The sequence below is a fragment of the Bubalus kerabau genome, chromosome 3 (assembly GCF_029407905.1).
Source record: "Bubalus kerabau isolate K-KA32 ecotype Philippines breed swamp buffalo chromosome 3, PCC_UOA_SB_1v2, whole genome shotgun sequence".
NCBI classification, from domain to species: Eukaryota; Metazoa; Chordata; class Mammalia; order Artiodactyla; family Bovidae; genus Bubalus; species Bubalus kerabau.
The window spans coordinates 171,660,830-171,687,736 of record NC_073626.1 but is presented as its reverse complement, the minus strand read 5'-3'; the positions used below and the strand labels follow the sequence as shown (position 1 = coordinate 171,687,736).

Sequence of the window (26,907 nt, the reverse complement as noted above, 5' to 3'; positions counted from 1 at the left end):
GTTTGGCACTTGGTTTGTGAAATCTCCCTCCCACTTTCAGTGTTTACTTCGCAAAATCTCAGCCCACCATCCAGTCTTTGAGGCTTTTCCTTCCTTTCTCTTCCTGTTATTGCAAATCTTTATTTTGTGTATCAGTGTAGCCTCTCTGTTGATCGTTTGTTTGCTTTTACTTCTCTCTGTCTGGCCCATTATCTAGGTTCTCACTACAAGGAACTTGCCTGAGAACTGACCCAAGAAGTAAGAGTCCTTCCCCATGAGAAGTGGAAGTAAGAGGAAGATTGTAAATATAATAAGGGTTCTTTCCCCTGTTAGATATTAATGATTTGAAATGATGTTGCACATATAATGAGAAGACAAGTTTATTCAATATATTAAATATCAGATGGGTTGTATAGTCTGTATAAAGGCTACATGAATGAGGAATGGAAGAGTCATCACCAAGGGAAAAGTTCAGCTTTAGACCTGAGTTATTATCTCAAGCTTGGTCTTGAACTCCAGTGTCGGTTTGAGAGGGAAAGACATTCAGTTAGGAGGAGTGGTGTGAGCAGTGATGTGGGAGGGCGGATGCATATGCCTCAGAATAATGGATGAACTTGTCTGGAGCAGCGGATTTCAGTAAGTAAACAATGGGGTGGCGGCCCAGGGATTAAGATTTCACCTTCCAGGGCAAGGGGTACAGAACTCAATCCCTGCTTGGGAAGCTAAGGTCTCACATGCCTTGGAATTGAAAAACTGAAACGTAAAAACAGACATAAAACAGAAGCGATATTATGACAAATTCAATAAAGACTTTAAAAATGGCCCACAGCAAAAAAGTCTTGAAAAAATAAACTATGGGAACATAGGAAAAGGATAGGATGGAGAAGCTAGACCGTGAAGCGGGTTGCACCGTGCTGAGAGGTTTGTATTTATCTTGTGGGCAGTGGTGACCCAAGGTTTTCAGCAGAAGTGCAGGTCTCGACAATGGTGGTGAGATAACATGGGGAGATCTGTGGTGTAGCTTTTGGTGGTGAAAATGAAGGCTCGAAATCAGCTGTCCTGGGGATTTAATCAGACGGATATCCTGCAAGGGGATGATGACCCTTGGAAACATTTGGTTTGGGCTTGTTTTAGAGTTTGTGTATGTCATCTTACTCTATAGAATACATTTTTTTTTTGAGTGCTTAATGATACCTTTTATTTATTTAGTTTTGGCTGTGCTGGGTCTTCCTGGTACGCCAGCTTTTCTGTAGCTGCAGCACGCGGGCTTCTCACTGCGGTGGCTTCTCATTGCGGCAGCTTCTCTTGCTGCAAGCACAGGCTCTAGGGCTCACGGGCTTCAGTAGTTGCAGCACACAGACCCAGTACTTGTGATGTCCTGGCTTAGTTGCTCTGGGCTTAGTTGATCTGGCTTAGTTGATCTTCCCAGATCAAGGATTGAACTCATGTCCCCGGCATTGACAAGCAGTTTCTTAACCCTTGAGCCATCAGGGAAATCCAGAATACATTGTTGAGATATGTAGATGCAAACACCCTTATGTCCATCCATCATACACAGATACGCACATAGGTGCACATAGGTGTCTTGTACACAAAGACACGTGTGTCTTATACCACAAAGTTGCATGTGCATACACATGGATGCTCATATGTCTATATGTTGTATAAATAGTGTGCATGCTCAGTTGTATCCCATTGAGACCCAGTGGAATGTAGGCTGCCCGGCTCCTCTGTCCATGAAATTTTCCAGGCAAGAATACTGGAGTGGGTTGCCATACACAGATGCATATCTGTACATAGATCTGTAAATAAAGAGATACACAGATATGTATATGCGCATAAAGGGTTTAAAGGACTTGATAAGTGGTACCTTTTTATAAAGGGTACAGCTTGGAGCATGTGAGAGGGAACATGTAGGGAGACACAAACATGAGCCATTAGTTTGGAAAGAAACAATTTTTAGAGTTGGAAATACTGCTAGTATTTATATGGAGAATATAGTACATCATGTTCATGAATTGAAAACCAACAGCAAATTGATGAATTAATTTTGCCTTAAGGTGATAGTCTTTATTTTAAGAAGCATACCCTTTAGAATGTGAGAGTGTAATTGGCTTCTACAAACGGGCCTGATTCCAAAGCTTGAATTTCACTCTGGGGAGCCTGGTCTCCTCAGTGGCAGGCAACTCTCCTTAGTCAATTGGGCCTACAATTAGCATCAGAAATGGCAGCTCTGAGAAGACGGAGGCCCACGTGACTGGTTCGATCATTCTCTCTTTGTTTCGAATGGGAACAGACGCACAAAGGTCCCTTTTGTTTTCTGTTGGACCTCTGCCATATACACTGTGATTCCTGTTAGATTTTCCAGCAGTGAATGCAGGCTGTCCAAACACAGTCAGACTAGGATTTTGAATGGTAAAGGTTGTAAGAGAGATGGAGAGAATTTTTAATTTGCTACCTTAACTGCTGGAGACAGAATTGATGACCAGATAGTATTCCCAGGACTTCCGTAAAGACGGAAGCATAAATAAAATCTGCTGTGGGACAGATACAGGAAACCCTTATTAGCCCACTGAGCTGATGGTCACATTGAACTAAGGAATTTAATTTCGGGAGAGCGTTGATTGGCAACAAGGACAGCCTATAATTTATTCTTTCTTGGTCAGCCCCCAAAGCGGGATTGAAGGTATTGTTTGTAGTCTGGAGCAGGGCATGGCTTATCATGAGGCTTACTGCCTGCGTTGGTCTGGGGCTCTGTGTTCAGGTGACTTCTGGGTGAGGTTAAAGCCACTTAGCTCCATGGTCAGCCCTGTTATTGATGACTGCATCCATAGAGGCTGTGAGCTGAAGCAGGAGATCGGGGAAGCTGGCCCGGGTCACTGTGATCACTACCTGCTTTCTTTTTTTTGTTTCTCTTTGGTCCTTTGTCTCTCCTGTATCCGGTATTTGCAGGCACCACACTCAGCTTGCTTGTTGTTCTTTCCACCTCCTTCTTTTGCCCCCAAATGTTTATTGAGCACAGACTGATTTAACCACCTGCTTGGCACTGGCAATAGAGCAATGAACAAAACAAAAATATCAGCTTTTGTCAATTTTATGTGTTAATGGGATGACAGGCAACAAAGAAGTAATTCTACAAATAAATACGGAATGACAACTCTGATAAGCTCTTTGTGCTTTGACTGTAGCTGACCTAACATTAAGGCAGTGGTGATCACTACCTGGAAAAAAGATGATTAGTTTGAGATATTAACAAGGCTTCCCTGGTGGCTCAGTGGTTAAGAATCCGCCTGCCAGTGCAGGAGATGCAGGAGACTTAGGTTTGATCCCTGGGTTGGGAAGATCCCCTGGAGAAGAAAATGGCAATCTACTCCAGTATTCTTGCCTGAAGAATCCCATGGAGCAGAGAAGCCTGGTGGGCTACAGTCCATGGAGTCACAAACAGGCGGACATGACTTAGAGACCAGATAACAACAGGAATTGACAAGACAGTGGAACACCCTTGCAGGCAGAAAGCTGGAACCACATGTACAAAGGCCCTGTGGCTGGAAAGAATGCATAGCCTCAGAGGAACTGCAGCAAAGCCATGAAACTGGAGCTCAGGGAGCAAGGGTAAGATAGGGGGAGACATGGTGGAGAGGGAAGCTGATTAGAGAGCCTCCCATGCTGGGCTGTAGAGGCCACGTGAAGATCCTAGTGGCAGTGAGGAGTCATTGAATGAAAGGAGCTGATAAATACGATCATCCCATGTAAGGTCCCTATTGTAATACATGCACATTAATTTGGCAGGAAGGAAGTCACTCTTAAGACAGCAGCTTATATACCTGGCAGGTGGTAAACCCACAGGCATCTGTGGCCACATCCCCAGAGATTCAGCTTCCCTGGGTCAGGGTGGAGGCAACATAACAGTTTATTAAATGAACTCTGTAGGTAGTTCTGATTCCAGGGGTTTATGAGCCAGATAGGAGAGGGCCCTAGTTGTGGAGACCTTCCTGGAGCTCCTGAAAGTGGAGCAGGTACAGAAAGCTGCCTCTGAGTATCTTGAGGACAGAGGGTGTGACTCTTGTGATGAGAATGCTAATAGGAGCCAGAAATAGTCAGCCAAACAGGCTGAATTGGAGTCAGCCTCTGCATAGCTCCCCCCCTTTTTTTTCCCTTCAAATCATGGCACGTTACTGGGGCATCATTGAAACACACTGGCTCATTCTATTTTTAGTGCAATAAATACCTGCACAGAAGCATGAAGTTGTTATGCATAATTCAAGAAGCCAGTGCATCTCAAATTAGAAATCTCACCAAACACTTGTAAATTCAGGTCACCATGTCTTCCATATCACCTTGAAGTTACAGGATCATCTTGTCAGTGGCCACTTACATGTGGGATTTTGAATCGAAATGGAGCAAAGAGAAGTCTTAGAGCAAAGGCAATTGAAAGATCATGCTCACAACAGCCAAGAAGTAAACATGTCAATCAACAGCTTTTCATTTTAGCTCCTTTGAAGGCCTTATCCCCTGACTCCCTAATATTATAAAGTCATCTGTAGCCCAATTAGCTGTGCATTTATAATCTCCTGTTACTCTCACATCAACACAGAGAAGTGATTAACTATTTTGGCATTCATGGTAATGTCATTAATCAGGAGGCATTCATTGGGTATTAATAACTGGACATGGTGGATAATTATATATGAATTCTACAGTAATTTAGCAACTGATTTAGTAGTATTCGATGAGTTGAAGTTGTACTAATGGAAGATTAAATGATACAATTCTGATTATGAAAAGGTGATCAGATAGACATTGAAAAAGAAATTAAATAAGTGAAGAATTTCAGTTGTACATTCTGTGAGTCAACAAAACTTCAAAGGAAAGCACAAATTAATTTTCATGCTCTACCAATGGGTATTCAGGAATTGGCATTAAAAAAAATGTGTCCAGAGACTTCCCTGGTTGTCCAGTGGTTAAAAATCTGCCTTCCAATGCAAGGGACACTGGTTTAGGCCCTGGTCAGGGAAGTGAGATCCCACATGCCATATGGTAACTAAGCCTGTGTGCCACAACTAGAGAAGTATAATGCTCACCACAACAGAAGATGCCATGTGCTGTATCTGAGACTCAAAGCAGCCAAATAAATAATAAATATTTAAAAGAAAAAAGAAAAAAAAGTGTCCATTTCATATGCAATGAGAATTTTCTTTTTTTTTGCTACACGGATATTACTTAATGTCAAAAATAGGCACATGGAGAGATTTGACAGGCTCAGTTGTAAATTTTGCTTCAAAAAAGGATTTTATAATTTGAAAAGGACTTTTTAATTTTATTAGTCACTCGCTATACTTTTTTTAAAAAATGTCTTTTAATCCTATGAATTGGCCATAGCCCCATTTATTTACCCATATATATATATATATATGCTTATAGTCACAATAGATACATATATATTTATATATATACCTATATATATACTTAGAGCTTAGCTTTTTAAGGAACTTGCTCATGAATTATTAAAAATGGCAGATAGCATAAATCATATTATGAATGTACTGTTATTTAAGCATTAATCCTTAAATGTTAAGGTTTAACATAATGTTTAATGTTAAGCATTAAACATTAAACCTTAAAATTCTAACTATAATTTTTTAAAATAGCAATAATTAAATCAAAAATTTATTTCCAAGTTTTGATATGAGAGGTGCTGAGTTAGGGGACTCTCTAAATGATGTTTTTGCTTGCATCTTGGATTTGCTATTTTCTCAAGGGACCTACTTTCCCAGAGCCTTTTCCTCAAACCTACATAAGTCTAAGTTTCATTCAAGACCCAACTTTAAATAGATGTTGTTTGTCAGATAGTGCTGTTGATGATAGTGATGATGGGGATGATGGTGATGTTGGTGTTGATGATGGAGGTGGTGATAATGATGGTGGTGATGATGATGGTGGTGGTGATGGAGGTAATGATGGTGATGATGGTGGTGATGATGATGGTGGTGGTGATGGAGGTAATGATGGTGATGATGGTGGTGGTGATGGAGGTGATGATAGTGATGGTGGTGGTGATGGAGGTGATGATAGTGATGGTGGTGGTGATGGTGATGTTGGTGTTGATGATGGAGGTGATGATAATGATGGTGGTGATGATGGTGGTGGTGGTGATGGAGGTAGTGATCGTGATGATGGTGGTGATGATGGTAATGTTGACTACTAGGGACTGAATGTTTGTCCCTCCCCTCCCAAATTTATATGTTGAAATCCTCACCCCCAATAAATGGTATCTGGAAGTGGAGCCTCTGGGAGGTGATTATGGTTAGATTAAGTCATGAGGGTGGAGCCCTCATTATAAGAAGAGGGCCCTGATAAGGAGAGGAAGAGACCAACATTTTCTCTTCACCATATAAGGACACAGAGAAAAAGCAGCTGTCTGTAAACTAGGAAGAGGGTCCTCATCAAGAACCTGAGCAAGCTGGCACCCTGATCTCAGACTTGTAGTCTCCAGAACTGCAAGAAGTAAATGTTTATTGTTTAAGCCACCCTGCTTATGCTATTCTGCTGAAGCAACCCATGCTAACTGAGACAATGGTGGGGATGATGATAATGATGGTGATTTATAGAGTCCTTTTAATAGGCTTCAATGTTTTAAAAGCTTTGCCTGCATTAAGATCTTTAATCATAAGAACCACAGAAAGAAATAGGTAGTGTTATTATTCTATTTCACAGAGAAGGAATCCAAGGCAAGAAAAATGTAAATAACTCTCCTGAAGTCAGTTGTTGTTGTTATTCAGTCACTAAAAAGTATTTGATTCTTTGTGACCCCATGGACTGTAGCACACCAGCCTTCCCTGTCCTTCACTATCTCCTGGAGATTGCTCATACTCATGTTCATTGAGTCGGTAATGCCATCCAACCATTTCATCCTCTGTCATCTCCTCTTCCCCCTGCCCTCACTCTTTCCCAGCATCAGGGTCTTTTCCAGTGAGTCAGTTCTTCACATCAGGTGGCCAAAGTATTGAGCTTCTGCTTCAGAATCAGTCCTTCCAGTGAATATTCAGTATTGATTTCCTTTAGGATTAGCAGTTTTGATCGCTTTGCTGTCCAAAGGACTCTCAAGAGTCTTCTCCAGCACCACAATTTGAAAGCATCAATTCTTCGGCACTCTGCCTTCTTTATGATCCAACTCTAATATTTGTATATGACTACTGGAAAAATTATAGCTTTGACTAAATGGACCTTTGTTGGCAAAGTGCTGTCTCTGCTTTTGAATACACTATCTAGGTTTGTCATAGCTCTCCTTCCAAAGAGTAATTGTCTTTTAATTTCATGGCCACAGTCACCATCTACAGTGATTTTGGAGCCCAAGAAAATAGTCTGTCGCTGTTTCCACATTTTCCCCTGCTATTTGCCATGAAGTGATGGGACCTGATACCATGATCTTAGTTTTCTGATTGTTGAGTTTTAAGCCAGCTTTTTGACTCTCCTCTTTCACCCTCATCAAGAGGCTCTTTAGTTTCTCTTTGCTTTCTGCCATCAGAGTGGCATCATCTGCATATCTGAGGTTGTTGATATTTCTCCCAGCAATATTGATTCCAGCTTGTGATTCATCCAGCCTGGCATTTCAAATGATGTACTCTGCATATAAGTTAAATAAGCAGGGTGACAATATACAGCCTTGACGTACTCCTTTCCAAATTTTGAACCAGTCTGTTGTTCCATGTAAGGTTCTAACTGTTGCTTCTTGATCTGCATACAGATTTCTTAGGAGAGAGGTCAGTTGATCTGGTATTCCCATCTCTTTAAGAATTTTCTACAGTTTGTTGTGATCTACATAGTCGAAGGCTTTAGCGTAGTCAATGAAGCAGAAGTAGATGTATTTTTTTTAATTCCCTTGATTTTTCTGTGATCTAACAGATGTTGGCAACTTGATTTCTGGTTCCTCTGCCTCTTCTAAATCCAGCCTATACATCTGAAAGTTGTCAGTTCATGTACTGTTGAAGCCTAGCTTGAAGGATTTTGAGCTTTACCTTGCTGACATGTGAAATGAATGCAATTGTGCAGTAGTTTGAACATTCTTTGGCATTGCCTTTCTTTGGGATTGGAATGAAAAGTGACCTTTTCCAGTCCTGTGGCCACTGCTGAGTTTTCCCAATTTGCTGGCATGTTGCGTGCAGCACTTTAACAGCATCATCTTTTAGGTTTTTAAATAGATCGTCTGGAATTACATCACCTCCACTAGCTTTCTCTGTAGGAATGCTTCCTGAGGCCCATTTGACTTCACATTCTAAGATATCTGACTCTAGGTGAGTAACCACACCATCATGATTATCCGGGTCATTAAGACCTTTTTTGTATAGTTCTTCTGTGTATTCTTGCCACCTTTTCTTTATCTCTTCTGGTTCTGTTGCTGCTGCTGCTGCTTCTGAGTCACTTCAGTTGTGTCCGACTCTGTGCAACCCCATAGACGGTAGCCACCAGGCTCCCCCGTCCCTGGGATTCTCCAGGCAAGAACACTGGAGTGGGTTGCATTTCCTTCTCCAATGCATGAAAGTGAAAAGTGAAAGTGAAGTCACTCAGTCGTGTCCAACCCTCAGTGACCCCATGGACTGCAGCCTTCCAGGCTCCTCCATCCATGGGATTTTCCAGGCAGGAGTACTGGAGTGGGGTGCCATTGCCTTCTCCGTCTGGTTCTGTTAGGTCCTTGCTATTTCTGTCCTTTATTGTGCTCATATTTGTATCATATGTTTCCTTGGTATCTCCAGTTTTCTGGAGATGTCTAGTCTTTCCCATTCTGTTGCTTTCCTTTATTTCTTTGCTTTGATCACTTAGGAAAGCTTTCTTATCTCTCCTTGCTATTCTCTGGAACTCTGTATTCAATTGGGTATATCTTTCCATTTCTCCTTTGCCTTTCTCTTGTTTTCTTAGCTATTTGTAAGGCCTCCTCAGACAACCACTTTGCTTCTTGCATTTCTTTTTCTTGGTGATGGTTTTGGTCACCATCTCCTGTTCAATGTTATAAACCTCTGTCTGTAGTTTTTCAGGCACTCTGTCTATCAGATCTAATCCTTGGAATCCATCTGTCACTTCCACTATATAGTCATAAGGGATTTGATTTAGGTCATACCTGAATGACCTAGTGTTTTTTCCCGTACTTTCTTCAATTTAAGCCTGAAGTTTGCAATAAGAAGCTCAGGCCAACCAACTAACAGGGAGGGAGCAAAGCTCTACCATCATCAGACAATTGGATTAAAGATTTACTGAGCATGGCCCCCACAACTGCACTCATCTCACAATTAGCAAAGTAATGCTGCAAATTCTCCAAGCTAGGCTTCAACAGTACATGAACCGAGAACTTCCAGATGTTCAAACTGGATTTAGAAAAGGCAGCAGAATAATATTAAGTATTTTTCCTAAGCTATTGCTTAGTTTCCTTCCAGTCCTCTTGTGTCTGATATAAGCTGAGCCAGTTTGATGGCCAACTGTAAATAATAAGGAAGAGGAAGAAGAGGGGAAAGTGATGGAGTTAGTATTTTGTGAATTTGGAATGCTAAGTAGTAGCTAAATGGTGATTCATTCTACATCAAGTGGCAGAAGTGGGGGATATAGCACAGGAGAAGGAGTTTGATGTGGTTCCTTTGCAGACCTGTGTTGGTCAGGGTGTGATCTAAGCCGTTGTAATGGAGATCTCAAATATAGTGCTTAAATTACAAGTTAATTTCTCCTTCATGTTTCTGAAAATGTGATCTGATTGCTTGCTGCTCTAAAGCCAATTAAGAGGCAAGTTTGGTGAAAAGGAACGTTTACTTTATTTTGGAGGCTGGCAAACAGGGCAGGGGAGGGGTGATGAAGGGGTGGAGGGTGGGGAGAGGATGGTGAGGGCAGATTCCTGTCCAAAGGCCGATTCCCCCACTGACAATCAGTGGGCAAGAGATTTTTCAAGGGGAGTTTCAGGGGTGTATAGACAGAGGGAGGGGGTACATGCAACAACAACACAGCTCTGATGGTCATCTTGAAATTAGTCGTTGGTGGTCTGACCGGCATCAACTTGCTTGTTTAAGTACAGTTAATCTTCAGTTCCCGGGTCGGTTTGTTCCCATTTCTTTGAGGCCAATTCTCAGAATTGTGGCAGCTCATGTCATGGCTGCTTTCTGATCACCATGTAGTTAACTTCTTCCACTTGGTGGGGGTTTCAGTATCTATAAGACAGCTTGCAGGGGTATGGCTCTGAATATTATCTATAGCCCTTGAAAAGGAGCTAAAGGTCCTTGATTTTGTTTAATGACCAAACTATTGTTATTTTTGTTTGTTTGCTTGACTAGTTTCCATTGCTTATGCATTGTCTCACTTCTCTGATCAAACTTAGTCTTTGGCTAAAAGTTTTCTACAGACAGAATGCAGACAGAGGACATAATGGTCAGAGGGGAGGACCATAGGGCCCTGCTCCATTTCTAGGGGTCCTGTTACAATCTAGAGGTGTCTGGTCCAGGATGGAGGGCAGTCCTAGAGCCTCAGCACACAGATCCCATCTCTGGATTTAAACTGGCTGCCCTGGCTGTCTCCATTGCTTTGGTGTATCAGCCACTGGGAAGCCGGGAAGGACAAAGGGAGCACTTGCTTAATCTTCATGAATGCAACACACAGAAGTGCCACACAGCCTGTCCCCATGTCACTGAGGAGAGGCTGGGTGGCTCTGTTGTTCCCAGAAACAGTTCCCAATTCTATTATTGAACATGGGGAGAATGGTTACCAATGGGCAACCTCCCATGATTCAGACACTCAGGTCTTACTCAGGACCAATGATTCAGTCTAATATTAGTGGAGAAAGGAGTGTGGTAGGGTGAATAAAAAAAAATTGAACAAAATTATAGCACTCCGAGCTACTAACCCTTTACTGCGGGACAGATACTTCTTTTGAGAAAGTGTAGAATGTCAACCTGAGAATTCTTAATCTAAACCTTTTTGTTCATTTTTTCAGCCTGTATGTCCATATTGAATTTTCAGGTTTCCCTGCAGGGTGAATAGGGAGATGGTGCTGCTAACATATTGGCCAAGTCAGGAGGTGGTTGTTAAGGGTTGTTCTTTTGTGACAGTGGAGCTTCCCTGGTGGCTCAGATGGTAAAGGATCCACCTGGAATGCAGGAGACCTGGGTTCGATCCCTGGGTCAGGAAGCTCCTCTGGAGAAGGGAATGGCTACCCACTCTAGTATTCTGGCCTGGAGAATTCCATGGACAGAGGAGTCTGACAGGCTACAGTCCATGAGGTCAGACACAACTGAGGTCAGACACACACTTTGACTTCAGTATGTGACGGTAAGATTTGTGGAGAATAAACCAATCTCTCTGCAGGGGGTAGCAAGCTAATTGTATTTTTTTTTTTTTATTTAATATGTTCCCATTATCTTTCTAATGTCTTTTTCCCTTTGGAGCAAATGATATGCTTAATATATATTTTTTTCTAGTCCTCTGGCTAGGTGCAGTCCACCTGATGACTTAGATCAGTGACAGGGGTGAGAGTGCCTGGATTGTTGCTCTTATGGGCCGTTGTGTTTGTCTCTAATTCAGGAAGCATTTTTGGCCACACCTGACTCAGGAAGCCCCAGAAAATGGGATATTCTGAACAGGTGATTTTTTCAAACAGCAATTTACTGCTGCAAGCAACAGAGCTCAAAAGCGAGCAGACAAGGAAACGAACAACAACAGAACATAAACTTTCCCAAGGAAATCCAAAGAAAGCCTTGTTTAGAAAAGATAAAAAGAATAAAGTCAGGATGGTCGGACTGGCCAGGTAGGTTCTCCAGCTAGTGAGGCATCACTTTGTTTGTACTTGGCGGGTAGTAACAGCTCTTCAGCACTCCTTCACTTTCCCTGCTTAGCTCATGGTCTGACTGCATTCTGCATATGTGCCATGGAAGGAGAGCTGTGTTCCTCTAGCAGGAAGTATATTCATAAGTCTTATTTTAGCATCATGCCACCCTGGACCTGGTCTTGGTTCAAGTTTGTACCCTGCATCAAGCTCTCCTCTTGTCTCTGGCCAGATACTGTCAAAAGGTGATTTATTTCTCAGGTTTTGCCTCTCAACCCCAGGTATCGAGTCACAAATTCACAGGGACCCTGACCAGCTTATTAAGCTTTGCACTAGCCTCCAGCCCGCCTTCTTAAAGAGCTGGCGCAGAGACGCCATCTCATTCCTGCTTCTGCGGATCGAATTGTGGGAATTGGAGGTGTTTGCCTTCCCAAGGCCCAAGTTACTGTAGAAGCCCTGGGTCTCCAGCTGAAGCTGAAAGCTGTGATATTTTAAACCGTTCGTGCCTATCCGGTGCCAGCCATGGGACTTCCAGGACTGTGAATAGTTTTTATAGGCTATAGTTTTGTGCCTAGTGATTCGCCAAGTCTTAATAGGAAAACTCAGCCATCTGTTTCCAACACCTACTGCTCACGTATTTATGGTCAGAGTTTTTATTTTGCATGTGTGCATTCCCTTTAACAGGAAAGAAAACGGTCTTTATAGCCAAACCACTGAAGTGAGAAATGCAAATCTCATTTGCTCTTAATCCCAATGAGGTATTTACTACAAAGTCCATTTGAGGCTCTTTGGTGTTAATATTGAAGAAGACGAGTGGTAAAATAAACAGTTAATGGCCTGGAGCCAGCCCTCTTGTGAGTGCTGACTGATGAGGGCCCCTTCCATTCCAGAGGTAATGACAGGGCCCCCCTTTTGGTTGTTCTCGACTTCTCATTGGCACCAGGGGAGTGGGTTTGGCAAAGTCACTGTTTTGAAAGGACCATAATGATGGCAAGACATTTTATTACTGTATTAATGAGCACAGTGTGGGGCCATGGGCAGGACAGAGTGTTTGTGTATGTCTGTGCAAGAGTTGGGGTGTGGGGAGAAGGAAACCCAGTTTTTATCTGTCATTGTAACTAGTTACTGGGGAGTGTTCACAGACCCCAAGGTAATGAAGGAGAGTTTTCCTTCATTATTGTTTTTAAAACTCCTTAGGGAAATCACTCTCAGTGGTAAAGAATCTGCCTGCCAAACAGGAGACACAGACTCGATCCCTGGGTGGGGAAGATCCCCTGGAGGAGGAAATGGCAACCCACTCCAGTATTCTTGCCTGGAGAATCCCATGGACAGAGGAGCCTGGTGGGCTACAGTCCATGGGGTCACAAAAGAGTTGGACATGACTGAGTGACTAAACAACAACAACAACCCCCAAGATAGTTTTCTTTGTCATGGACCCAGTGTCCTCCTTTATCTCTTTCATGGTATAGGAATCTTGTCTTATCGATACCACTGTGGAAAAGTCATGTAGTTATTTATTTCAATACAATTTTCTAATTTGATTCTGGTCTGGTCTGATAGCCGTTTATAACCGTTCCCTTCTCCAAGGGATCTTTCCTGACCCAGGGACTGAACCTGGGTCTCTTGCATTGCAAGCAGATTCTTTACCATCCGAGCCACTGGGGATGCCCATAAATGTAACACTAAGTTTATATTGTGAATATTGGTCTGTAAAACTTGGTTCTGGGCCCTGGTCTCTCTCTTTTCTCCAGAAGTTCACTTTTTCCCAGTGGTCTAGAATCCCCCTCATTCAGATGAGGGCCGATTGTACATCTTCCGCCCTGACGTTTCTAACTACTCATGTCCTATGTTGGACCGCCACCTTGGCTGCTCCTTTTGGTGGGATGGGGATGGATGCGGGAATCTCAAACTTAATCTGTACACAGTGGAAATTCTCGTCACTGGCCAGCACCACTGCACATGAGGTTGCTATCCTATGTATGATTTCTTCTTTTCCCTCATCCAGTCCAGACAGAAGTCTTGTTTGTTCTTCCTCCAAAATGCGATCTTTGAAAAAGAACAGACTTGTAAACCCAGTGGGGGAGGGAGAGGGAGAGACAAATAGAGAGAGCAGCATTGAAACATATACATTACCATATGTAAAACAGATGTTGTTCAGTCGCCCAGTTGTGTCCGACTCTTTGCGACCCCATGGACTACAGTGTGTCAGGCCTCCCTGTCCTTCGTCATCTCTTGAAGTTTGCCCAAGTTCTTGTGCATTACGCTGGTAATGCCATCCAACCGTCTCATCCTCTGAGGTCCTCTTCTCCTTCTGCCCTCAATCTTTCCTTAAATAGATCTTTCCTGAAATATAGAGCCAGAGGGATTTGCTGTATGATGCAGGGAGCTCAAACTTGGTGCTCTGTGACAACCTAGAGGGGTGGGATGGGGCGAGAGGTGGCAGGGAGGTTGAAGAGGTAAGGGACATTGGTGCATCTGTGGCTGATTCCTGTTGATGTATGGCAGAAACCAACACAATATTGTAAAGCTATTACCATCCAAGTAAAAATAAATTTATTAAAAAAAGAAAAAGCATAAAGCTCGTGTTTTCCACACTCTTTCGTGGGTGCTCATCACACTAAGGCCCACGAGATCCCCTCTGATCTAGCCCCTCCTGCCTCTGTATCCTCATCTGGGCACTGGCCCTTGGCACACTGACCTCCTCATCCATCTGATGATGTCCTCAGCTCTCTTCACTGGCTCTTTTTAAGCCTTCAGGGCTCAGCCTAAATGCTGCTTCCTGTCTGGAGCTCAGATATCATCTGGTGAGTGATTTTAACTCTCCCTCTCACACAATTGCACTCATCTCACATGCTAGTAAAGTAATGCTCAAAATTGTCCAAGCCAGGCTTCAGCAATATGTGAACCGTGAACTTCCAGATGTTCAAGCTGGTTTTAGAAGAGGCAGAGTAACCAGAGATCAAATTGCCAACATCCACTGGATCATGGAAAAAGCAAGAGAGTTCCAGAAAAACATCTATTTCTGCTTTATTGACTATATGCCAAAGCCTTTGACTGTGTGGATCACAATAAACTGTGGAAAATTCTGAAAGAGATGGCAATACCAGATCACCTGACCTGCTTCTTGAGAAACCTATATGCAGATCAGGAAGCAACAGTTAGAACTGGACATGGAACAACAGACTGGTTCCAAATAGGAAAAGGAGTATGTCAAGGCTGTATATTGTCACCCTGCTTATTTAACTTCTATGCAGAGTACATCATGAGAAACGCTGGGCTGGAAGAAGCATAAGCTGGAATTAAGATTGCAGGGAGAAATATCAATAACTTCAGATATGCAGATGACACCACCCTTAGGGCAAAAAGTGAAGAGGAACTAAAAAGCCTCTTGATGAGAGTGAAAGAGGAGAGTGAAAAAGTTGGCTTAAAGCTCAACATTCAGAAAACGAAGATCATGGCATCCGGTCCCATCACTTCATGGGAAATAGATGGGGAAACAGTGGAAACAGTGTCAGACTTTATTTTTTTGGGCTCCAAAGTCACTGAAGATGGTGACTGCAGCCATGAAATTAAAAGACGCTTACTCCTTGGAAGAAAAGTTATAACCAACCTAGAGAGCATATTGAAAAACAGAGACATTACTTTGCCAACAAAGGTCTGTCTAGTCAAGGCCATGGTTTTTCCAGTGGTCATGTATGGATGTGAGAGTTGGATTGTGAAGAAGGCTGAGCGCTGAAGAATTGATGCTTTTGAACTGTGGTGTTGGAGAAGACTCTTGAGAGTCCCTTGGACTTCAAGGAGATCCAACTACTCCATTCTGAAGGAGATCAGCCCTGGGATTTCTTTGGAAGGAATGATGCTAAAGCTGAAACTCCAGTACTTTGGCCACCTGATGCAAAGAGTTGACTCATTGGAAAAGACTCTGATGCTGGGAGGGATTAGGGGCAGGAGGAGAAGGGGACGACAGAGGATGAGATGGCTGGATGGCATCACTGACTCGATGGACATGAGTCTGAGTGAACTCCAGGAGTTGGTGATGGACAGGGAGGCCTGGCATGCTGTGATTCATGGAGTTGCAAAGAGTTAGACATGACTGAGCGACTGATCTGATCTGTCCTGTTCTGCCCTTTACCCCGCCCCACCTTACAGTTGGGTTATGCACACGCGATGCACAATTTCTCCTCTTAGAGAGACTCAGCACTTTGGCCTCATAATCAGAATCATAGACTTGGATTGAACACAGTTATGATTCAAACAAATGTTTACCCATGAACATTTTCAGAGAACTCTAATTTTACATGCCTTGTGGTCGGAATGAAGGAATCTAAGGCCGCAAACGTGAGAAGATGATGAGATATCCTTCCTTGACAAAAGGTGGGAGAACCCCTGAAACTTTTGCCAGAAAGCCTTCATTTCCTTTTCTCCATTTCTGCTTTCCTTGTCTTGAGTGTCTCCTTTTCCTGTGTCTAATGAAGTTTCTATCTCCTGGTTTGCTTTTCTTTTTCAGTCTTCCTTCTTCTGCCCCTCCATCTCTTCTCTTCCCTCCTCTTTTCTTTTTTATTTCCCTTTCCCTTTTATATTTATACTCTTTCTAGTCTTCTTTCTTGCTTTTAATTTAAGCCAGACTTTTGCCTGAGCAACTTCATAGCCTCCCATGTGTCATCAGTTCTCCAGTTTTTGAAAAGACCATAGAAGGCACAGGTGTTGACACAAGCTCATTCTCAAGCAGCTCTGCAGACAGAACTGGGCAGTCACCCTTATTCTGACTTTGCCAGTTTTTGTCTTTAGCTGATCAGTTGGTCTACAGATCTTGGAATTATGAATATAAGGACAAACCTTTCTATCCAGGCCTGTCTCAGGAATTATGTTACATATATTGATTTCATACGATTAAGGAAGGGAGAAAATTCATGACCATTTGCTTGACATTTCTCACAAGCGTGTTAGAAGTGCCATTGTTTGAGGGCTGAGTCAAAGAAGTCACATTGTCTTTTCAGCAGCTCTCCAGTGATCGATCACCCATAAAGCCCCGAATAACTTTTTCTCAAAAAGTGAATTCTGTTTTATTTCAGATTCCTGCTTTTAATGTGAGCCAGGCTTTTGCCTGAGCAATTTCATAGCCTCCCATGTGGCATCAGTTCTCCAGTTTTTGAAAAGACCATAGAGCACACTTCCTGCTCCTGGCATGTGGGCTCTCCTGAGGGCTACTTCGCTTTAACCCAGCTGCACTTTGAGGAAACTTAAACTGGATGGGATTACTTTTCAGTGGGCTTCCCCAATGGCTCAGCAGAAAAGACTCTGCCTGCAGTGCAGAAGATGCTGGAGGTGCGGGTTCGATACCTGGGTGGGGAAGATCCCCTGGAGAAGTAAGTGACAACCCACTCCAGCATTCTTGCCTGGAAAATTCCATGGACAGAGGAACCTGGCGGGCTACAGTCCACAGGGTCGCAAAGAGTTATAGGTGACTGAAGAGACACAGCACACAGAGCGTGCACACATGCACACTTTTCAGTAGGAGGAACTCCAAGCATTTCCCTCTTAGATGTGGCTAAAGGGAGGTGCAAGCAACTTACTGAAATAACAGACCTCGAAGGAGCCGCTGGGCACCGTTTTCCTCGTGTGAAGAGTTACTGCTGAAAATAACATGCTTGTAATGCTGCGGACTCACTTTCGCAGGATTAGGTGACATGATCAGAAATGATGGAGGAATGTGTGACACTCTGCTGCAAAGATTGATTTCTTTAATAGTTTACTAAGGGATTTGAAGATCAAAATACTCAGGCTTATTAAGCAAATAAAGCTAATAGAGAAACTTGTATCAAAGTTGTCTCCAGGAAGTTCAAAGACTATGATGAGTGAGGGAATATGGCCTAAATATCACAGAGTTGTGTAGACTTTCAAAAATAAATGTGTAAAATGTGCTTTCAAGAGGCTCACATGCGTGTCTCTAATTCAAGGTGATTGTTACCTTCACAAGAACACTACTTATGTGACTGAGATTAGTTTTTCTATCGGACCAGTGGTTCTTAAGTGGAAGCACATGTCCAGATTACTTAGGAAGTCTTTTTAAAACACATGCCTATAGGGGCCTAGCCCAGACTATTGCTACTGAGTCATTTGTGTTGGAGCCTGGAAATAGGTACTTGGAAAAATCCCCTGCAAAATTGTGAAGTGTCTGGTTTCAAACTAGTTAAGGATCATAATTCAAAAAGACACACGTACCCCAATGTTCCCTGAAGCGCTATTCACAGTAGCCAGGACATGGAAGCAGCCTAAATGCCCACTGATGGATGAATGGATAAAGAAGTTGTAGTACATAAATACAATGGAGGAATGAAATTGGGTCATTTGTAGAGAAGTAGATGGACTATGGGGAGAAGGCAATGGCACCCCACTCCAGTACTGTTGCCTGGAAAATCCCATGGATGGAGGAGCCTGGTAGGCTGCAGTCCATGGGGTCACTAAGAGTTGGACACGACTGAGCGACTTCACTTTCACTTTCCACTTTCAAGCATTGGAGAAGGAAATGGCAACCCACTCCAGTGTTCTTGCCTGGAGAATCCCAGGGACGGAGAAGCCTGGTAGGCTGCAGTCCATGGGGTCGCACAGAGTGGGACATGACTGAAGTGACTTGGCAGGCAGGCAGATGGACTATGAGTCTGTCTTACAGAGTGAAGTAAGTCAGAGAAAAACAAATATTGTTTATTAACTCATATATGCAGAATGTAGAAAAATGGAACAGATGAACCTATTTGCAGGCAGAAATAGAGACACAACACAGAGAACGGATATGTGGCCATAGGGGAGGAAGGGCAAAGAGAGATGAATTGGGAGATTAGGATTGACATAGATACGTTACCATGTGTGAAATAGTGGAACAGAGGAAACCTGCTGTAAGCGCAGGGAGCTCAGCTCGGTGCTCTGTGGTGACCTAGATGGGTGGGATGGGGGGAGGTGAGAGGGAGGCTCAAGAGGAAGGGAGCACATATATACATATAGCTGATCTACTTCGTTGTGCAACAGAAACTTAACAGAACACTGTAAAACAGTTATACTCCAAAAACAAAACAAAACAAAAACTAGTGAAGACCACTGCTCTTGACTGAAAGTTTGGAGTAGCACAAACCAAGGGTGACCCCTCCCTGTAACCTTAAAATCCTGTACGATGCCTGGTTTGTAGAAGTGAGTGTAAGAAATGTTCGCTGAGAAAGTGAAACCAAACTGTTTAGAAAACCATATTGTGCATTCATTTAAACTGCTTATTCATTTAAATTTCTACTGGCTTAGTAAATAGTTGAAGAGAATTTTTAAAATAACCATTGAAGAGATGTAGCTTCTGGATAATTAGAGAACATTCTGTGATCTAAATGCTTATGAAGGGGACAGATGATGTAGATTTTTCAAGTAATTTGATGTGAAACTAGAGAACAAAGCAGCGAGATAGACAAATACATTTTTAATTACTATCTGATTTTTACCTCCATTATATTATGGGTAAAATGTCTTTTAGAATAAGAATTCTGGTAGCTCCCCTATGTTGTTCCAGATTCTATTTGTCTATCAAAGTTGATGAGCATTTTTTTTTTTAGTAAGCTGGAATTTGTATATTCTAATGATGGCTGTTCTTCCAAGTGCACTCAGATTGACAACGCATTCGGGAAAATCCTTTTTGGGATTTGTCTGTGCTGTGCTGGTCCTATATGCACCTATATCCTGAATTCCTACTTGCCACCTCCCTGAGACTTGTCCCTTGCCCTCAAGGAAGTTTCAGTAAGGGCAGTTTGGTAGGTAATCATCCACGACATAAAATAATCAGAGACCTCCATGTAACAGTGTGGACTGACATTGTGCAGCTGGGAAAGGACTGGGGTATTGCTCGCAAATCAGGTGTGCGTGTTAGTCTCTCAGTTGTGTCCGACTCTTTGTGACCCCATAGATTGTAGCCTCCAGGCTCCTCTATCCATGGGATTCTCCAGGCGAGAATCCTGGAGTGGGTTGCCATGCCCTTCTCCAGGGGATCTTCCCGACCCAGGGATCGAACCTGAGTCTCTTACTTCTCCTGCATTGGCAGGGCGGGTAATAGGAAGCCCAGGTGGTGGTAGTGGTAAAGGTGGGATAGGGTGGGATCTGAGCTATGATAACAGGAGGAGGAGGCGTATTCCAGGGAGAGGTGCTGTGGGAACGTTTGCAGAGTTGGGGTGATCAGGGCGTGTGAAGGCACTGTGAGGGGGAGGTGCGCCGTGAATGCAGGATGCGGGGCCACGGCTGAGAAGCTGAAACTCTACAGAGGAGGTGCGTTTGCCTAAACCGTCCTGTCCCTTCTGTTCCAAAGCCAATTTACCATAAAGTTTTCAATAGGAAATCTTAGGAAGAGAGCAACTAGTTCTCTATGGGTGTAAAAAGCACTCCTCCCGACTTGCCATGTCCATCTTTACTGAGACACTGGCTCCTAACTACAAACTTGAAGTTGAGGTGGGTCTCTACTGTGACTTGGGTCAATTTCCCAACATGACCTTGATTCTTGTGAACGGAGTTAAATTTTCTGCTGCTGTTTTGAACCCATCTTCTGCCTGTTGAAACATCCCTTGCACTACCATAGTGCTTTGCCTTTTGCAGATTTATTGTTCCTAGATGCTTTCCAGGGTACAAGAAGCAGGGGGTGAGCCTGTCAGACAACCTCACTGTCTGCCTGTGTCCAACTGTCACCAAAAAAAGCATCCTTTTTTGATGTTAAAAGAGCCCCAGTTTTGATGATAAATTCTATGGTTACCTTCTTCAGGGGTTGCTATCTTTACTTACATGAGAAAATTGGGGATTTAGAGAGGCATGGCTGTCTAGAATCATTTCTACTCCCCTGTCTTAAGCATCTTTTCTGGGTAATGCAGGAATCTTTCTTCTGGGTGATGAAGGTGTTAATTATAAGTTGTTAATTTTGAAATTAAAAATTATTCCTAAACAAATGAATATTACTAGAAAAAGGTACACTGTCTTTGTTGTTGTTCCGTCTCTAAGTCCTGTCTGATTCTTTGTGACCCCATAAACAGCAGCATGCCAGGATCCATGTCCTTCACTATCTCCTGGGATTTGTTCAGACTCATGTCCATGGAGTTCATGGTGCCATCCAACCATCTCATCTTCTGTCTCCCCCTTCTCCTTCTGTTCTCAGTCTTTCCCAGCATCAGTGTCTCTTCCAACGAGTCAGCTCTTCACATCAGGTGGCCAGTGTATTGAAGCTTCAGCTTCAGCATCAGTCCTTGCAAAATAATTATCTTGTTGATGCATAGTCCTCACAGTATTATTTCCTTATTCCAGTTGGAGGCTATTATTTATTTGACATTTATTTCTATCTACTATGTACAGATAGCTATACTTGACATAAAGATCATCATTCAGTGATAATTATGACATATTATTGGTTTTGCAATCAGCATTCAGCTATGATTGGTCCTGGTTTATTAAATAGTTAAAACCACATTTTGCAATAAGGAATTCATGATTGGAGCCACAGTCAGCTCCTGGTCTTGTTTTTGCTAACTGTATAGAGCTTCTCCATCTTCGGCTGCAAAGAATATAATCAATCTGATTTTGGTATTGGCCATCTGGTGATGTCCATGTATAGAGCCGTCTCTTGTGTTGTTAAAAGAGGGTGTTTGCTATGACCAGTGCGTTCTCTTGGCAAAACTGTTAGCCTTTGCCCTGCTCCATTTTGTACTCCAAGGCCAAACTTGCCTGTTACTCCAGGTATCTCTTAACTTCCTACTTTTGCATTCCAGTCCCCTATGATGAAAAGAACATATTTTTTGGGTGTTTGTTCTAGAAGGTCTTGTGGATCTTCATAGAACCGTTCAACTTCAGCTTCTTTGGCATTACTGGTTGAGGCATAGACTTGGATTACTGTGATAGTGAATGGTTTGCCTTGGAAACCAACAGAGATCATTCTGTCGTTTTTGAGATTGCATCCAAGTACTGTGTTTTGGACTCTTTCATTGAATATGAGGGCTACTCCATTTCTTCTAAGGGATTCTTGTCCACAGTAGTAGATATCATAGTCATCTGAATTAAATTTGCCCATTCGAGTCCACTTTAGTTTGCTGATTCTTAAAATATTGATGTTCATTCTTGCCATCTCCTGTTTGACCACTTCCAATTTACCTTGATTCATGGATCTAGCATTCCAGGTTCCTATGCAATATTGTTCTTTACAGCATCAGACTTTACTTCCATCACCAGTCACATCCACAACTGGGCATTGTTTTCGCTTTGGCTCTGTCTCTTCATTCTTTCTGGAGTTATTTCTCCACTCTTCTCCAGTAGCATATTGGGCACCTACCAACCTGGGCAGTTCATCTTTCAGTGTCATATCTTTTTGCCTTTTCATACTGTTCATGGGGTTCTCAAGGCAAGAATACTGAAGTGGTTGAAATTGATACCATGCCGTCAGATTGGTGATCAAGTTGATATTTAGTAATAAATTCAATGTAAAATGTGTCTCGAGATGCATGCCACTGTGAGGGCACTGAGCTGTTCACACAAGCCCATAGCAGGGGAGATTGACTTCTTACAACTACTCAAAGTAGCCAAGAGAATGGAGAGCTGGGAGTTGCAAGATAGTGGCTCTCAGGGAAAAGACAGCTTCAAATGCAGGGCTGGAATTCAGACAGTGTGGCCCCTAGAGGGCAGGAAAAGGATCTCAGGTGATGTTGGAGTGCCTGGGGTCCTCGGAGTCAGGCGTTCCTTGTGATTCTTGGGAAGAATGTCCTATCTTAACAGCCTGAGGTCCGAATGACCACTGGCCATGTGCTTTATTCCTTGGCCTGACTTACTGCATTTTGATTTTTTTGCCAGAACTGATTCTTATTTAATCTATATCCATAGTCTTGTCAAAAGAATGTTGGTCAAGCTTTACATTTCCTATTATCCTGCTTTCTTTTAGGTTTTGTGAATGATTCTGTTACTAAATCTATCGTGGCTTTGCGCTTGACTTTGGTGGTGAAGACCAGCACCTGTGTGCCGGGGGAGAGCCGTGCAAATGACCTGGAGTGCTCAGGAAGAGGAAGGTGCTCCACGAAGCCGTCAGAGGTGAGGGGGACACCTGGGAGATTTGAAAATGCATGTTTACATTAGGGTATGTTTACATATAAGCACACACACATGTATACATATATATATATATATATATATACACACACACACGGACTGCAGCCCCCTAGGCTCCTCTGTCTCTGGAATTTTCCAGGCAAGAATACTGGAGTGGATTGCCATTTCCTTCCCCAGGGGATCTTTCCAACCCAAAGATTGAATCCTGGTCTCCTGAGTTGCAGGTAGATGCTTTACTGTCCGAGCCACCAGGGAAGCCCGTCAATTCAGTTCAGTCGCTCAGTTGTGTCCAACTCTTTGCAGCCCCATGGACTGCAGCACGCCAGGCTTCACTGTCCATCACCAGCTCCCAGAGCTTGCTCAGACCCATGTCTGTTGAGTTGGTGATGCCATCCAACCATGTCATCCTCTGTCATCCCCTTCCGCTCCTGCCTTCAATCTTTCCCAGCATCAGGGTCTTTTCCAATGAGTCAGTTCTTCACATCAGGTGGCCAAAGTTTTGGAGTTTCAGCTTCAGCACTGGTCTTTCCAATGAATATTCAGGACTGATTTTCTTTAGGATTGACGGGATTGATCTCCTTGCAGTCCAAGGGAAGCCCATATATATATACACACACACACACACACATATATGTTGTGTGTTTGTGTGTGTGTGTGTATAAAGAATGAAAGAGGAGAGAGCAAGTGCATTTGCTGAAAATATCCCCAAATTTCTGGTTTCAATTATTTGTATGCAACTTACAGATATATAAATTTCCATATAATTTTCAAGGTAAATGCTGGAAAATTGTGCAGTGCTGGACCCCCTTACTCTGGTATCCAGTAGAGATTTTGTGAGAAGTAATTATCATATCTGGTCACAGAATCAAGAGAAGCAGAAGAAAGAAAAGCTAAGACAGTTATCTATTTCCCTGTTGCGACCTAATTCCCTCCTGAGACTTTGCATGTCCTCAGTGGTGACAACAGAGTTACAGAAGTGAGGGAAAAGCAAGAGAAGGAATGGGGAGGAGGCAGGGTGAGAAGGCTGATTCACTCTGGCCTTTGTGGACCACCATCAGCTCTGGAAGACGTTGAGTCCTGGGGTTCCCTGGTGCACCAGTGGTTAGGACTTCATCTTCCAAGGCAGGGGATATGGGTTCAATCCCTGGTGAGGGAGCTAAGATACCACATGCCTCTTGGCCAAAAAACTGAAACATAAAACAGAAGCAGTATTGTAGAAAATTCAATAAAGACTTTAAAAAAATGGTTCACATCAAAAAAACCTTAAAAAACAAGACTTGAGCCCTGTCTCCCCTTCTCTTTAGCATATGACATCACATGGGGAAGCCTGAGAGTTCCCGTTTTCTTCTTTCTTGGCCAGCTTGGACTTGCTTCTTCTCTATCCTGAAAGTGAAAGTGAATTCGCTCAGTTGTGTCCAACTCTTTGCGACCCCATGGATGGTAGCCCATGGAATTTTCCAGGCAAGAGCACTGGAGTGCATTGTCATTTCCTTCTCCAGGGGATCTTCCTGACCCAGGGATCAAACCCAGGTTTCCTGCATTGCAGGCAGAGACTTTACCTCTGAAGGGAAGCTTTATTTATCCACTTATTCTATTAATAAATAAATAAAGGCTATTGAGTGTTCTTCTGTGACCATCCAAGTTAGTACAGAAGTGTGAGAAGTGATGGAAGCAGTGGGGCCCTTGTTTGATAAGGAAGTTCTAGAAGAGATGAACATGAGAGGCTGAGGAAGGCCAGCCTCTCGAGGTGGAAAATCATCAGATCTTCCCAGTGAGGCTGCAAAAAGGAAGCACAAGGGTCTTCCCCAAATTCACTCTTCTTTTTAATATATATTTACTGAAGTATAGTTGACTTACAGTGTTTCAGGTGTGCAAGCAAGGTGATTCAGTCATATGCAATGCGGGAGACCTGGGTCTGATCCCTGGGTTGGGAAGATCCCCTGGAGAAGGGAAAGGCTACCCACTCCAGTGTTCTTGCCTGGAGAATTCCATGGACTGTCATGGGTTCACAAAGAGTTGGACACAACTGAGCGACTTTCACTTCACTTTCATACGCATATATTATTTTTGAGATTATTTTCCATATAGGTTATCACAAGATATTGACTATAGTTCCCTGTGCTATACAGTAAACCTTTGTTGCTCATTGCATATCTATTTTTAAATGGGAAATCTAGAATTTTATTCATACTAAGTCAAATAAGTGGAATCAAAATGTCATAAATTTTTTAGTTAGGCAAAAATGCATAAGTTTTCTAAAATATATATTATGCTTATTATATATATATTGTATACAAAAGCTTTTCTACTATGCTTGACAAAAACTTGAGAAAGGACGTCAAAAAAAGAAAACTTTTTAAAAAAGTCTTAAAGAAAAAAAAAAATTGCCCCAAGAGCCAAAAATAAATGGGAACTGAAAAGAAAAAAAAAAAGTCTTATTTATTTTATTTATGTGGCATGGTGGGTCTCAGTTGAGGCCCTCAGGAACTTTTATTGAGTTGGATGAACTCTCTGGTTGTGGTATGCGGGCTTAGTTGCTCTGTGGCATGTGGAATCTTAGTTCCTGGACCAGAGATGGAACCTGTGTCCCCTGCATTGCAAGGCAGATTTGTAGCCACTAGACCACCAGGGAAGTCTCCCCAAATTCATTCTTAATATTCCCAGTGACCAATTCTGCAGCCTGATTAGCCCTCAAAAGCCATGTGGATGGCAGGGAAATGTCTTCAATGAAGAATCAAGGGCTGTGCTTGGAATCTGGGACTCATAGAGTGCTTTCTCTTATAATGTGACCCTTCTGGGGACATTTTTCAGCTGAAAAGCATTTGCCAGGTTATCTTAAAACATCCGTGTTGGTGACATTTGGCCTGCCTTTGGGTTTCATCTGCATGAAAGCTTAGCTCAGAGGCTCTGCCTGGTGGCTTAGAATGGACTTATTCCAAAGGTGGTAGAAGTATTTAGCACCTGGCAGGCTACTTGGCAAATATCAGAGCTCTTTGTTTCTTTGAAAAAATGACTCAAAAGCCTTGGAATCCATGCTAACGTCAGCACAGCTTCTTATGGTTCCAGCTCCTTTGAAGAGCTCTGAGTGCCCTGGCCAGAGATAACACCTCTACCCTTCGTCTGCACCTCCCATTTCCACACCAGGTGCTTCTAAAGTGCTGTTGATTCTGTCAAAGCCTGCATTTACCTTCATTGAATTTAAGAAAACTGTGACCAGTCATTTCATCTGAGACACGATAATTACCCCCTCATGACTGTAAGCAAGTGGTCAGGCTGGAATTACCATGTTGTTCATAGACCTACCACATTGTTATCTTGGAGAGAAATGTCTGGAAACTAGCCTTATTGTTCCTCAAAAGCTGAATGAGCCATGGTAGGAGTGAGAATGGAAAGGTGGGGAATCTTTTCTATATCTATTTGAGTCCTGTGGGTTTCTGTGATTGTCGTCATGGCTGTTGAAGAGATTTAGGAGTAGTTTGCTAGTAATAAAAGACTCGTTCTCAAGATTCTTTCTTTTTATTGTTTCTTAAAATTAGAAATTATATAGTCCAACCTTTCACCTAATGCAAGAATCTATTCCATCGGACAAAACAAAAAGAACTGTATTTGGTGGTTTAATTTTATTGTTTCTAATCGTTTTTCTATTGTTTTGTTAGATCATCCATCAAAATAAAAGCAATTCTGTTACTTCCACACTACTCTCATTTGATAATGGAACTCATTTCTCTTTTGTCGGAAGTGCTTTAGCTGGAGAATATTTCGCAATTTCGAGTGATGGGTGGTTTGTGACAAAGCATTTGTTTGCTGTTCTTAGATATCCCACCAACCTGGGAAGGCTTTTTAGGAGCTATTCTTAAAAACTAGAGGATAGTTGCTTCACAGTGTTATGTAGTTTCTGCTGTACAATGAAGGGAATCAACTAGGTGGTGTTGGTTGCTCAATCGTATCCAGCTCTTTGTGACCCCATGGAGCCTTCCAGGCTCCTCAATCCATGGAATTCTTTAGACATGAATGTTGGAGTGGGTAACCATTCCCTTCTC

The 26,907-nt window shown here is 42.7% G+C and overlaps 1 protein-coding gene across 1 annotated transcript in view; it reads left to right on the top strand.

Annotated features, from left to right (window-relative positions):
- Positions 1 to 26,907, top strand: part of DNER (delta/notch like EGF repeat containing) — a 383,785-nt gene that overhangs the window by 171,075 nt on the left and 185,803 nt on the right. The window contains exon 5 of the mRNA XM_055574473.1: positions 22,704 to 22,849. Within this exon, the coding sequence (XP_055430448.1) occupies positions 22,704 to 22,849 (146 nt within the window). The remainder of the gene's footprint in view (positions 1 to 22,703; positions 22,850 to 26,907) is intronic.